The 15,549-nt window shown below is 44.9% G+C and overlaps 1 protein-coding gene across 8 annotated transcripts in view; it reads right to left on the reverse strand.

Annotated features, from left to right (window-relative positions):
* PPM1L (protein phosphatase, Mg2+/Mn2+ dependent 1L) overlaps nucleotides 1-15,549 on the reverse strand; it is a 256,846-nt gene that overhangs the window by 6,870 nt on the left and 234,427 nt on the right. For all 8 annotated transcript variants that reach the window (XM_070509586.1, XM_070509589.1, XM_070509587.1 and 5 more), the window contains exon 3: nucleotides 1,790-1,951. In XM_070509586.1, the coding sequence (XP_070365687.1) occupies nucleotides 1,790-1,951 (162 nt within the window). The remainder of the gene's footprint in view (nucleotides 1-1,789; nucleotides 1,952-15,549) is intronic.

Below are 15,549 nucleotides of genomic sequence, written 5' to 3' on the forward strand. Positions count from 1 at the left end.
CAGTGTATTGTCATGCTGAGTAGGAAGGGGACAGAAATCCTGAAAGGAAGGCTGAGGTCAGAGAAAATACACATAAAAAATAAAATCAATCTTTGTCCCTTAAGCTTTGCTATAAAATACAGCCTTGACACAGCAGGTTAGGTTGACCTCCTCGGAGAGGGAGTTCAAATTTGCTTCTGCAAAGAATGACTGCAGGGCAGGGTGTGGCAGGGAAGAGAAGGGAGGCTGAGATGGGAGTGACATTCCAGAAGAGAGTGCTGGATGCTCAGACGACACTTGCAGGTGTATCACAGACTCATCCCTGCCTACGCTCACACAGAGCAGGCTAACTGTATCTGAAGTCCAGGCCCACAGCTGACTCACGGGGACACGGTGACTTCGCACAGAAGCAGCCAGGGTATTTTGCTCATCCTGCTTGCTGCCCATCAAAGCTTGACGGATGTTCCTAAAACATCATTTGTCTCATCCCATCAACCAAAAACCTGACCAAAGCTTTCACCAAAAATTATTCTGCGTCTCAAGCAGTCACTGAAGCAGGAGGTTATAATAAAATTCAACACTTTTTGACTCAAAAGTCCAGCTTTCTATTGCGAAAAGGCAATGTTGATTAGGACGGAAGCTGACCATAGAGACTGAGTCAACAGGTGGCAGGGACCCAGCCTGGTCAGAGCCCCAGGGGCACGAGCTCCCCTGGCAGCTGGGCCTGGTGCGTGGTGGGTGTGCGGAGCCTCCAGGCTGCAGCCTTCAGTCTGGGGAGGGGCAGGAGGGTCCTAGAAACGACCCCCCCAGAGGATCGTGCAAATGTAATCATCAACTGTTAACCTTCCTTCAAGTCCTCTCCCAATGCGCCTTAATGAGGCCCGCACTCACCACCCTAATTATAATGGCACCCGACACTCCCGGTTCCTTTACCTGCTTTACGTAGCTCCACAGCAGTTACCACCTCGGAATATACTGGATAATTCACTTATTTATTTTATTGTTAATGTCTGTCTACTCCATTCCCCACCCCCATCCCAATTCCAGAATGTAACTTTGTATCCCCAAGCCCCTGGATGTTGAAAAAACGAATGAAAAAGGCACCCTCTACCCTCTGGAATATTAATTTATGCCAGGCTCTGAGTCAGGTGCTGCGAGTAGAGATATGAACAGACCAAGTGCCTGCCCTCAAAGAGCTCACAGTCGGGAAGGCAAGGCAGATGAGAGAGCCAGGTATGTCCATATGTTGTGAAAGAGGACTCAAGAGGTCCACTAGGATGCTAGGGAAAGACTAAAGGGGTACCTAACCCAGACTGGGGGAGCCTTTGCACAGGGTGACAGGAAAGCCTTCCAAAAAAGGACTCCCTTAAACTGAGTCTTAAAGACCAAGTAATTGTTAGCCACTAGACAGTGGGGATGCACTTGCAAAGGCACACCAGTATCAGAGACATGGGTCTTTCTGGGGACTGGTTAGCAGTGTGGTGTGGCTTGAGGGAAGCAGAGTATGGCAAGAGGCAGGAATGAGGCAGAAGGCAGGGGCCCAAAGGTCTCATTAGCCTTCAAACTAATAAAGGGCTATTTTTAGCCCTTCTGGAATCTTTGGCTAGGAAGAAGGGCAAATTCAGTGGCCCCTGATTTGACAGGAGATGTTACGAAGCGCGGTCTCAGCCCCCTCAGCAGCACCCAGTGATGCATCTGCTAATCACTGGGTAACTGCACCCCCTGCCCTCTGCCCCCTAGGGTCATCCAGACGAGCAGCCTGGCACGGAACAGGACGGCAGCCCATCCTCAGAGGCCTTCACAAGCTCACCAGCTCTCTTGATCCTCTTTCTTTCCTTCAGTTGGTAAGGCTTGTGATCATGAGACAAAGGAATGGCATTCCCGTCCTTGTCACACAGGACCCCTCTCGAGTCACCCACGTTGGCCACGGTGAGGTCTTTATCTGATAGGAGGGCAATCAAACATGTTGTACCTGAAAAATCGAAGAAAGAGGCAATGTGGGAGGTCAGCAATGCTTTGAGGTTAGGCTGCGTCTGTGGTTACTGGTTTCTTCAGTCATTAAAACCACTCCTGCTGGGTGAGAATCTGACTGCAGCCGCCCCGGGAATGACGGCTGTTCACTTCAACGACACTGATCGAATCCGACAGACAATTTTCTTAACCATGTTACAGTGTCACTGAAATAGGCTAGGATAACACCATCATTTCCCAAATCATTTTGTCTCTGCTGCTCTTAATTTAAACACATACCACATTTAAAAGGATTAGGAGAGAATCAAAATCAGTTTGAAGCTTCAGACAACTGATACATATTTTCTGCTTCTCGTCGGTGCTGAGTTTCTGGGAAGTCGAAGGTGAAAGTGGGAAGGATGGGAGTTGGGTGGGCACCTCAGCTGGAGAGCCTGGAAGAGCCAGTAAATGACAGATGCCAACAGCCAGACCCTATGGAGCCACTGGGAGCCGTGAAGGGGCTGTTATACAAACTTGCCTACGTAACGTCTGACAGCAAAGACTGGTCACAACCAGCTCAGCTCCAGGGTGGCAGGGGGGGACTACAAACATAGAAGCAGAGAAACCTACCTGGAAGACAGAAATGAGGCCTAGGTAGACAGGAGGTGGGGCTGGGAGGTCAGAGTCAGGAGGGGAGCAAGACGAAGACCTGCTTGCCTGGAACCTACACGAGACCCAAAAGGACACGCGCTCCTCAAACCCTCCCTGGAGTGAGAGTGCACACAAGCACGCAGAGTGGGCCGGCCGCTCTATGTGGAGACTGCCCTCAGGACCCGCCTCGTGCCCTCTGTCCACCGTGTCCCGCCATCCCCACCCCAACAGAGCCACTGAGTACACAAATACCCGCTGAAATGCACCTTACACTCCTGCTTCAAACTGACAACACTTTTACTTGCTAAAACTATTTATCAGTTAGTCTTCTTTAATATTTCCCTCCTCATTAAGAAGGTCATGTTCCGTAACAGAATGTAAACTGCACCTAAACAGCTCTTTAATCTTCACAGAAAACAAAAAAGACTGAATTCTTAAACAGACACAAAGAATAAATACAGGTCAATATCATGAGCAAGGAGAATAATTAGCATACTCAGTTATTATAGTTTTTCTTCTTTGAGGAAGATTAGCCCTGACCTTAACATCTGCCACCAATTCTCCTCATTTTTTTTGCTGAGGAAGATTGGTCCTGAGTTACTATCCATGCCCAGCTTCCTCTACTTTATATGTGGGACATCTGCCACAGCATGGCTTGATGAGCAGTGCGTAGGTCTGCACCCAGGATCTGAACTGGGGAACCCCGGACTGCTGAAGTAGAGTGTGTGAACGTAACTGCTGCACCACCAGGCCAGCCCTCAGTTCTTGTAATTTTGTTTGAAATTAAGACAAAAACTTAAACCTGCTTAACTCAAAATTGCCTTGATCAGAAATGGAAACACATGAAATGTTGGTTAACTTAAGATTTCTGATACGTAAAGTCTTGTGAAAGAAAAAGAAAAAGACATCTTAGAGATTACCAAAGCAAATCACAGATCTTTTACCTAAAAAAAATCTGTAAGAATGACAATGTTAATACAAGAACATTCATATGATTAGAAATTATTCTGTTCTCGGTATTAGTTGCATTTTGATCTTCAACCACCTCACTGTGTCCTCAAGCATCTGATTGGGTGAACTCGGCTAACACAGAGCACAACTTCTCCTACAAGGCACATTCTTAGAGTGTGAATGAAAGGTGAAACAGGGGCGTATCTCTAGATAACTCTTGGAGCTGTCTCTCTGTGGGGCCCTCTTCCCTCTCACTCTGCACACTCTGCCAGAACACGTTCCTGACCTTGGCTCCCACCACCCTCTAAGTCTACGCCACTAGCTGACTGGCACGCCTGAGGTCCATATTGCTGTCTAGTAGGTGTTTCCATTTGCCTGTACTGCATGGGATCCAGGGAAAGGCTTTGGGGTCCCATGTGAGGGAAGTGGAGGGATCTACCTGGCTGAGCTATAGGCCCCTGCCCTACTCCCATTTCAGCCATGGCACCTCTACATGCATGGTTAGCAGTATTGAACTGCATGTAAGTTTTTTTTGCTTGAGGAAGGTTAGCCCTGAGCTAACATCTGTGCCAGTCTTCCTCTACTTTATATGTGGGATGCTGCACACGGCTGACGAGTGGAGTAGGCCCACACCCAGGATCCGGAACTGTGAACCTGGGCCACCGAAGCGGAGCACACGAACCTACTGTAGGTTAAATAATCTTTGACCCATTAGACTAATAGCTTCTTTTAGGGCCAGGGTGATGCCTTACTCATTGCTGTTTTTTGTTTTTATTAGAAAGTCCTTTAAAACAAAGTACTTCTTATTAATACTCATTGCTATATTCTTATAATAGTGCTTTGCACACGGCACAGACTCCTTATGCTGGGGAGGGGTAAGGATTGGGGTGGCGGTGAGAAAAGTGGGGGTGCTTTTCAATTTACAACTTGTACTAATTGTAGTATCTGGACAAGTCACACCTTTGTACTGTGCAAATATATATACTCTAACCGTGTAAGTAAAGAGACACTTATTTTTTAAAAAAATATTAACAGGGTTATCTAGGTGATGGGATTTTAGACCACTTTATTTTCTTCTTTATGCTTTTCAGTATTAAGATGAATTTAACATGTTATTTAAAACCACAATTTATTCACAACATTTCTGGAGCACATCTACTGCATGAAGCAAAGTATGCAAGATATAAAACAGAAAAACAGAATCGACAATCGTAGTAGTAGGACGGCACAGGTAGAAAAAAGGCCCAGAGGAACAGCAGTGACAATGATCACAGCAGCACTGTCCACAGTGGAAGATTCAGACTCGACCATCAGCGACCATTTACCCATCAGTGACTCGGTGACAGACAAGTGAGCTTCAGCTGCCTTTAGGCTCACGCTGCACAGCCTCACCTCATCCCTGAGCAGGACCATCCACAATGCCTACTCGCAGCAGAACACCCTGCCCTGGGAGCCATCAAAACACACCCTGCACCCTCACACCCACTGCCCCCTCTTTCTGCAGGCACACAGCCATGATTTAAAAGCGGGAGTCACGAGAATCCTTATTGTATGAGAGTTCACCCTACTGCAGCATTTTCTTATAAGTGACCCTGCAGCTCCCTGTTTTCTTGGGGTGGAGGTGGCAAGCTGGGCAGAGTGGAGAGAGCTGGGTGGAATGAACATCTGAGGTGCCTTGCTTCATACCGCACGTGGACACCCTCCCATCCGTGTCACACTTCTCGTGCTAACAGTGACTCCCTCTGTGACATACAGTCTTTTGTAAGAGAGTAAGGGAGGTGCCGGCCCCGTGGCCGAGTGGTTAAGCTCGGGCGCTCTGCTGCGGTGGCCCAGGGGTTCGCTGGTTCAGATCCTGGGCGCGGACATGGCGCCGCTCGTCAGGCCATGTTGAGGCGGCGTCCCACATGCCACAAATAGAAGGCCTACAACTAGAATATACAACTATGTACTGGGGGGCTTTGGGAAGAAGAAGAAGGAAAAAATAAAAAGAGAGAGTAAGGGAAGGTGCCGGTTTTTTTTCTTTAGGAAAGAGAGAAAGAAATTGGGGGTGGGGAGAGAAGGGGTGACAAAGGATAAGGAAGGGAAGAGGGACATGGGGGAAAAGCACACACACAGACAAAGAGAGACAGAGAGACAGGATTTCAGTGAAGGTGTTACAACAGCCTAAAGGCCATTCCTTATACACAGCATAGGAGACTCAACACATTTATAGGATGAGGAGAAACAGGTTTATCTTGTAAAGGTTTGACAATGAATGTTAGTTCAATAACACAATTTCAGGGCCTAGATGACATCAGGGCCTGGTAACTGACAGAAATTATATTGGTGTGCAACATATTGGAAAAAGAGCAGGCACAGCCAGTCATTAAGGCAAGGATCACGGGGATGATAGGATCCCTGTCAGCAGGGCTGCCAGCCCACCCCCAGCCCCAGCGCTGTGAGGAGCCTGAAACACAGCCAAAGAGCCAGGCAGCCGGCAGATAAGGCTCCCCAGCCCCCATCCCCTGTCGGCACAATCTCTAAGTTCGCCCAAGTCTGACCTCCTTAGAGCTTGTTCACCAGTCTTGTAATAGGTAATGCCACTGTGGGGCAGCCCTGTCAGGGACGATCCGTTGTCTGGAAAACTAGAGTGAGCTTTCCTTCTTTATTCCTTTTCACTCATCTATTGCCCGAGTCCGTGCACCTCCTGCTGTACATTTTCCTGGAGGCAGGCCCTCCTCAGAGTTATGTCAGCGAGCGTGGCTGGGCTGGGAGAAAGGAGAGTTACCTGACACACTAGTCTAACTGTGTGCAAGCTAGTGAATTAATACTAATGAACCATTCCTACCATGAATCAACAGCTCCACAGTAACGAGTCTTGTAGTAAGAGTTTCAAAGTTATTTTATGCTATGAGCGCCTTGAATGGAAAGTGACTGGAAAGAGATCTATGTGTGCACAGAGATAAGCACGGGCCAAATTAGGGGAGCTACGATATGCTGACCATTCACTATGTGTCAGGCACTATGCTCAGTCCTTGGCATATGTACTTTCTTTAATCCTGACAGCCTCTGAGGTACTATTATCCCCATTTTACAGATGATAAAACTGAGATTAAGGGATTAGCCCAAGGTCTCGCAGCTAGTGAGGGCAGACCCACCCAGTGGGTTGCCAGAGCGTGGCTTTCAACCTTGCAGCAGGTTGTCACTGGCCTGTATTTAATGTTTTTGTGCAAATCAGAGAAAGGTATCTCTTCCTTAGGATACTTCACTACCACCTCCACAAAGTGGCCACGATACGTACTCAAATTGGCAGTGACCGCAGTGTGAATGGTGCCTCCTAGAGCTGTGCGATCAAACGTGCACGATACCGGCAACCCTGCTTAAAGGCCCTACCCTGCCCCCACCCGCCCCAGGAAGAAAGATGCCACAGAGAGGGTCACTCAATGAGGAACTTCAGCCCAACAGCACACTGGAGGGTTTCTACTGCACACAGAGACTGGTGGCAGCTCTCAAGCCCTTGCTGGAAGAGTGAGATAGCGACAGCAACACACCAGAGGCCCCATGTGAGTGTGACCGATAACACATCAGAGCCTTCTTCCATCAAGACCTGAAGGCCTGGGACGGCCTCTCTTTGTGGGCTTCCTGACAGAGGAGCAGGGTGGGGCACTCCCATGGACACAGGCAGGCTTATGTGAGTTCCCCAGACTGGGCACGGACAGACGGCCCCCCACAAATGGCACCTCTTTCGGTCTTCCTTCGCAACCGAAGCTGCCTCAATTTCCCCTTACCACATGCTGGAGGGCAGAGTGGGAGGAAAAACATTTTGTGAGAAGAAGGTCTTTAAAAATTATAATTTTCTTTTCCTCTCTCAGATATTTGCATAAGCAAAAATATCAGCCACTGAGTTTGACATTGGCTGAACGTAAGGTAGTCAAACTTGATGACAAATTCTATTATCTTAAACCCTGATGCTATGTAGTTTAATTCTAGATTTAGGTATCCTTGGGCTCTTCCTCGGCACACATATAGAAATTAATAAAATGACTAGAAGAAATCACAAACAGTGCATGAGTGCCAGAAAGGTCTTCTCCACAAACGAAGTGTGCCACCCTAAATAAGAAAAACAATCAATTAATGGGGGGTGGGTGGTGAGGTCATAATTCAGGCTTTTAGAATGTGATGAAGTATTCATTTAATTTTCCCACTTCACCAGAGTTAAGATGTGTCCTCTAATGCTATTGAACACCATTTTGAAATTGAAATGTTCTTCAACTTCACATTTCAACTGCTATAATAACAACATTTATTTCACACTTGATTGTGGCCTGTGGACACCCTTCTAATCTTTTTTCAGTTAAGAATGAACACGTTAAAGAGAGTCACCTCCTACTGAACTGGTCACACGCACTGGGGAGTCTCAGAAAACCACAGCAGGTCCTTGGTGCAGGAGCCGCCATCTGTACTCGGGGCATGACAACTTTGAGGTACAAGGAAGCAGACAAGCTTTTGTGATGCTCATTAACAGACTTATAACTATTGCTGACATTTAGTTCAGATGGTAGCATGCTACTGAAATTAATTTATAATTACATAATTACAACCTGGATTCTAAGGCCAGTATCTTTTAGTGGTAAATAAAATTAATTTCATGGTTCTTTGATTCTTTCTACATAAACCAGGGATGCACTGGGTATAATTTTTCATGTCTTCATACTATTCGAGAATCTTCAGTGAGATATTTTACTTCTCTTTAGGGTTCCCAGCAAATTACAAGTACAGTCTCTGCTTCTTTATGAATGCTATGGGAGTGGGGTATAATAGGAACTTCTAAAATTGAGCTCTATTAAAAGGGGCATTTGCTTTTTAATAAAAGGCTCAGAGGAGAAAGAAAGAGAGAGAAAAGGGAAGAAGGCTGGAAACAAGAGGCGCAGCCTGATGCATTCGGTGCTTAACAAAGAATTACACTTTCTTCGACCTTTTTTCTCAGGGTAGAATCAACCCTCTTCCCTATTGTTTCAATTAAAAACAAACCTAGTCTCTGAGGTTATTAAGTTATCTTTATTTAAATTACCATACAGCTATAAACCTATTTACATATGCACGTGTTGGAAGGACGACCTGTGGAGATATTAATTGAAGTTCCTGCCCCTCGAGTGTACATAACTCTCCGTCACTCAGTCTGAGGCCCTCGCTGTCCCAGGGAAGACTAGGATTGCTCTGGCTGAAGAGCAAAGAGAAAGAAGTAGTCATGTTTACCTTTTGAGATGCAAGGAGACTGTGGAAACTCACAAAAACAATGTTCTCAAGAGAAAAGTCTTTTTGAGCATTCATCAGCCCAGTTCTGCACTGAACCACAGGCACATGAAGATGGAGCAGCGAGTTTTCCTGCCCATGAGTCTTCTCTTCCTGCTCCCCCTGACAAGTGAGGCTGGCCAGGCAGAGGGCCGTGTTGTGGGGTGGGCGAGATGGAGGGAAGACAAACAGGAAAACAAGAGGGAGTCTTTGATGTGTGGATCTCCAAGAATTATATGGAGCTCAAAGCATAGAAGACCCAGACCTCGCTTTCCAGGGCACAGCCCAAAAGACCATAAACCTTTGCCCCAGTCTGGAGAAGCCATGGATGAAAGAGAAGCTCACTCGGACAGCCTACTGTGAAGCAAAGAGAACAGCAGACAACTGCTGGGCTTCCCTGAGAGAAGAATGGCAACTCAGGGGCTTGCGAGCCTTCCAACCTCAGGTCCTGGAGACCTTGCGTCATGCCAGCAGATGCCAGGACAGTAACACTCACCCTGGAGAAAAGGGAGATGAAAACATAAACTCAACTTGGTATTTACACATAAAAATCTGAGAAAAATCAGAAAATTATGGAATATACTTGGAAGAGAATACAGCAAGATTTTAGTATCAGGTCCAATATGAACTCAAAATCTAAGTTACATTCAGTTCTAGAGAAATAAATTAAGTTACATTTCTACATGTGTTCATTTTGTAGCTATGAAATGTGTGTGTGTGTCTGTCTGTCTGTCTATCTATCCATCTATCTATTGCATGTTGCACATTTTAAATTTTACCCTGGCCTAGAAACTATGAAATTTAATTTTAAAAATGCTATAGCCAGTACCAATACTGTTTGATAACTAAACGTGACTTCCCTGGCCACTGAGTTAGTTAGCACATCCATATTACTGAAGAATTCCAGCTGGAAGGAGAAATAATTTCCAAAGCCAAATTTGCCCTTGCGAAGCATGCCACTGGCAGGTTCTACAGTTACACACAAATTATTTCCAGATGATCTTCTCCATCCAAACAGAACACAGTCATTTATATCCTCATTTAAAGGAACAAAATAAAGGTTGTACAATTACATTCATTTGGGATAAATAAATAAAACCAAATCTGATTTTGGGGCCATTTGATCCAATAATCATTAACTCTTCAGCTTGATTTGGGCTCAGTGGACTACAAAACTCACTCTAAAGCTATGTCTTCAGGAAGACTGCTGCCCCAAGGATCTGATAAAATTCTGACTTTAATTCCATCTGGCCCATCTGGAAACATACCGAAAAGTGATATCCTATCTATACATCTACAGCTGAGAAAATACAACCATGTTACTTCATGAAAATGAATAACATTTTCTCCTCTCTCCATCTCATACCTCTATCTCCTGTACTTAATAATAATGTAAGATTAGGGGTGGTGTGTGTGTGCGCATGTGCGCGTGCAGGCTGACTAAACAGTCTTATGTTTTTCATTCCCTCACTTAGTGCCTACTGTGTGCAAATTACTAGGCTTGGTGCTGGGACAATAAAGATGAAGAAGATAGAGTCCTCAGCCCCAAGGTGCTTACTGCCTAATGGCGAGATGGAACCAGACACTTACGAGTCCAGCGTGGTAAAAGCTATGACAGCGCTGAGAGCCTGGGTGTGCGGATGGGGATGATGGCAGAGAGGGGGCTGGGCTCAGTCTAGGGAGAGGGAGATGGTGGGTGGTGGGGAGGACCACTGGGAGGAAGTGAGACCGCAACTCTCTTGAAGATACAATAGGGTAAGAAATTCGCACAGCCTAATATGGTTCTTGGCACAAAGGAGGAGGTAAATAAAGACTCTGTAGAATAAAAATGAACGAAAGCAGCAGCTTTTTAAAAGGGATTTCTTTATATTTCACTTGCAAAACAAAGAATAGAACAAACACTTGTTAATACTCTTTGACTCAGTAATACCAATCCTTGGAATTTCTTCCAAAGGAAACAATCAGATGTTCCTTCATGAACAAGGATTGACCTCACAGAACTAATTAAAACAGCAAGACAACGGAAATAACCAAGATGGAGTAGATATAATATGCATCATGAAATATGCAAATAATAAGGCATTATATGAGTATTAAATACAGTGTTTCTGGAGAATATATATTGTCATGGGAAAGTGCTCATAAGTGAAAAATGGAATAAAACTGTACATAAAATTTTTTAAATATATTTAATTAATTTATTTATTTCGAGGAAGATTAGCCCTGAGCTAACTAGTGCCAATCCTCCTCTTTTTGCTGAGGAAGACTGGCCCTGAGCTAACATCTGTGCCCATCTTCCTCTACTTTATATGTGGGATGCCTGCCACAGCATGGCTTGACAAGCGGTGTGTAGGTCTGCACCCGGGATCTGAACTGGTGAACCCCAGGCTGCCGAAGTGGAACGTGCGAACTTAACCACTGTGCCACCAGGCTGGCCTCTAATTTAAATTTTTTGAAAAAGATTTTTCTGAATTTTCCCAAATTTCCTACATTTCATGTGACTCATTTATAGTAATTATTTCACTTTTACCAAATTCAGTGCTTTTTACTTTCATGTTCCTTGATGTCAGGCATCTTTTTCCTTCTTACTCAGGGTCTTCTGCCATGGTCTACAATGATGACTAGATTTTTCACTGACTTGTTTTACTTTCCTCACTGAACCAACTTGCCATTTCAATAACAAGACTGAGGCTATGCAAGTGAAATACTGATAAACCTTACTGCCTCCCCTGTTTCCATTTTGGCCAATGCAGTTCCAGAGAGAGGGAACAGTGTCAGGGGGAATGCTAGGTGCCAGGCTCATCATGAGTAGGACTCAGAAAGCTCTGGGTTTGCTGACACCACACTTTGGTGACACCATAACACCACACAATTTGATGCTGCTGCCCAGAAAGCAGTAAGGGATGATGACAGAGGGTGGAAGCCACCAGGAACAGGCTGATTCCGACACACTTGCTGCACAGGAAGCCTTGACCAGGGAAAGCCAGTTCTCCAAGGCAGCAGGTGGTGAGTCTCTTCCTGCTACAGGCCATTGCTGAGTGGGTGTCACATTGTAGGAGGTGAGTGTGATGGGGGCAGGGGCAGGAGACAAAGCAGGAAGAATTACAGGATGCCAGTATCTCAAGCCACGAAGGGAAATGTCATTAACTAAACAAGCTACAATGGGCCAGGCACTCTGCACACTGCTTGCTGCTCACAAATACCTGACCTCTGTTAGTTTCACAGAAATCCTGCAAGGTGTATATTATTATTATTATCGTTATCATCATCATCATCATCCCTCCATTCTACAGGTAAGGAACAAGAAACTCCTCAAGGTCACATAGCTTTTGAGTGGGAAAGCTGGAATTTGAAACCAGGTCTGACACCCTCAATCAGGCTTTTAAAATCTGTGGCAAGGAAGCAGTCAGCTTTGGCAGCAAATTGCTTTATTTAAGGATTCTTTAAAGTTTATATTTGCTTCCACTAAAGAACAATGGAGGACAACATACAATCTAGATAGTCAGAGAAATCTTTCTGGTACAGTGTGCACATAATATATAAAGAGTTTTTAAGAATTGCTTTTTAAGTCATAGCTGACTTGGAAGATAAATATATGATTTTCTTCTAGGCCAGGAACAATAAGAAAGTAAAAAGCCCAAGAAATAAGTGAGGGAGAGGAGCTGATCAGCTTGGAAACAGCCTCAGACACACCCTCTCCCAGGCTCCCGATGCTGAGTCACTTTGGAAGGAGCTCTGGGCATCCAGAAGGTAATGTGCGGAGTGCACTGGAGAGAGTTCAATAGTCTTCAGAATTTGAAAAGCGCTAGCAAATACTTCTTCCAATGACCCTGAGGGATATTATTAATTTCCATTTATCAGATAAGGCAACAGGCACAGGGACTAAGACCTGCAGTGGAACCAAGACTTGAGCTGCACCTCCCTAGAACTCGGGCATATTCCAGGCTGCTAGCCTGAGCCTCTGCTGAATACAACCTAAACGCTCATATTTTCCAAGTGGGAAAGAAAGCCTTAGCTGTTAGAGGCCCAAGGGTTTAAATGGACACTTAAGGCATGAGCTTCCTGCACATACTGATAAAGGAGCTGCCAGGTTAGTTAAGAATGAAGGGGACTCTATAATTAAATGGGGACCACTGTGCTCTAAGTAGGTCTAAATCCCCTCTTGACCCCCAACTGTTTCATCTGTGACCTGCAGGAGACATCTTTCGACCTGAAAAATAAGAACACTTGAAGGGGCAGACGCTCCACTCAACGCCGCTCTGAGGATCCCCGGAAGTACTCCTCTGGGCGACAGGTGAGAAGTGAAGCTTCTCACAGCCCCGCTGCCCTTGTGGAGCTACCCCAAGTTGAACTGACCTCTGAAGGTAGTTATTTCACTTGTCAGCAGTCTATTTTCCTGGCAAACGTAATGAAGTCAACCTCCAACTTGAATAGGAAACAAGGTTTTTAAACATTAAGGATAATTCACATAAATGAATTTTGTTCAGGGCTCCACCAGGAGAATGTTTCTCTCTACCTATTTTACTTCTTGGAGTTCTGTTCCTGAATAAGCTAAAAGTTTGCAGCAGCCTCACTCACACAGAGCTGGTACTGGGCTACAGACAGGGCAAAAGTGCTAGGCAGCAGGGATCCGGGGTGGGAGGGCACCTCAGCACATCATTTCCGTGTTGGTCTGGCCTCACACAGCCCCTGAGGGAGCTACAACCCCCAGGGCAGCACTGTCCTTGACTTGCTGGGCTCCTGCCATTCTGGCCACAAAAAGGTTCTGCCTGAGCTATTCATGATGCTTATATAGCCTCTGAACTCATCGCTAGCTAGTCTGGAGGCTAAAGTTAGTCACTCGTTTAGCAGGCTTTTAATAAGCACTTTCTGCTATGCTAGGCATTCTAATAGGAGCTAGGGACTCAGAAACAAAAGGTGTAGTCCCTAAGTGAAGAAGTCACAGTTTTAATGGGGTGCCAGAGGGGAGAGAATAGAAAAACAATTCTATTGTGGTTAAAGTTGAGAGAGGCAAGCAGTGGTATGAGGAGGAGATATCTGAGCTGAGTTTTGACTGATGAATATGAGTTAGCCAAACAAAGTTGGTGAGGAGAAAGGCTTGGATTGCGTGTGTGTGTGTGTGTGTGTGTGTGTGTGTATTGGGGGGAGTTGAATAAATATATGAATGAAAGGGGATTATTTTTTCTGTTCCATACTTGAGAAAGATTTTTTTAAATTTTTGGTGAGGAAGATTGGCCCTGGGCTAACATCTGTGCCTATCTTCCTCCACTTTGTATATGGGATGCTGCCACAGCATGGCTTGATGAGTGGTGTGTAGGTTTGTCCCCAGGATCTGAACCCACATATCCTGGGTCACCAAAGTGGAGCATGCAAACTTAACCACTATGTCACCAGGCAGGCCCTGAGAAAGATTTTTTTTTTTTTGAGGACGATTAGCCCTGAGCTAACATCTGCCACCAATCCTCCTTTTTTTGCTGAGGAAGACTGGCCCTGAGCTAACATCTGTGCCCATCCTCCTCTACTGTATATGTGGGATGTCTGCTGCAGCATGGCCTGACAAGGGGTGTTAGGTCCACACCTGGGATCCGAACTGGTGAACCCTGGGCCACCGAAGCAGAATGTGTGAACTTAACAGCTGCACCACTGGGCTGGCCCCCTGAGAAAGATCTTTAAAGATATTCTTTTAATTTGATGATAACTACAACATCTGATTTACCATGAGTCCAAATATATGCCAAACCTCAATATGGAAATTACTGACATTAAGAAATGTCAAAGCTCTTAAACACTACTGAGTTGCAAATATGAATACAGATTCACACACTATTTAAGAAAATTGTGCCAAGAAAGAAAACATGAAAAAGAACCAAATTCCTAACCCGACTTTAGAATGTTCACAAATCGTCCACATGAAATCTTCTTGCTTAATTAACAGTAAGTGCTTTGACCACATGCTGCAGCGCTGAACTGCAGCACTGTAGAGAGTAAATTATTGTACTTGATTTTCTCTTGCTCTATCTTCAGTTCTCATGTTTAACCTTACAGGGAGTTAGTGAACAGTGCTCTTGCCTGCTAGCAAATTTAGACTAAAGTGCAAAGGGAAATCCCCAGCCTTAAGGCTCTTAAATTAACACATGTTCACATGTTACATCAGTCCCTTGTTCCAATGGCTGACTGACATCCAGCTGAGGAGTTTAGAAGATGGGAAGGAGTGTTTTAGAACTACTTAAGAATTAAATCTCTAAGGCTACAATTTAGAAATAATTATAAAATTATGCATGGTACTTAAAAATTCTGATTAAAAATGCTGAACTTTCACTCCTTGAAAGAAATATCTTAACGTAAAGAAGAAAGTAAAGGGTTATTCAGAGATAAAAGAGTGTACTATTTCATTAAGACCAAGCAATTGGCCAGCTAATCCTTTTCAAAGCATGACTATGAATCTGGCAAACTCCTGTGGCCTTAAAGAGGGTATACAAATGGAATAACCCATCTTAGACCCAACCCTGGTAGATTTCCATAGGGCCTGTATGCTGCCTGCGATCCAGCACTACCTTTCCAGAAGTCAACTTTGAAAGATCCAAAGGCCTGTGGAAATGAGACTTTAGCATTTATATTGGAGAAGTTTACTTACGTCAGGCTCCACTTTGATCAGCAGATGGGAAGCAGGTTCATCCAATGCTTTCTACTTAAATTTGCTAAATGGTAGAAGCTAGGGATTATAATTTAAAATATGTTGAGGTGTGA

The sequence above is a fragment of the Equus asinus genome, chromosome 5 (genome assembly GCF_041296235.1).
Source record: "Equus asinus isolate D_3611 breed Donkey chromosome 5, EquAss-T2T_v2, whole genome shotgun sequence".
NCBI lineage: Eukaryota > Metazoa > Chordata > Mammalia > Perissodactyla > Equidae > Equus > Equus asinus.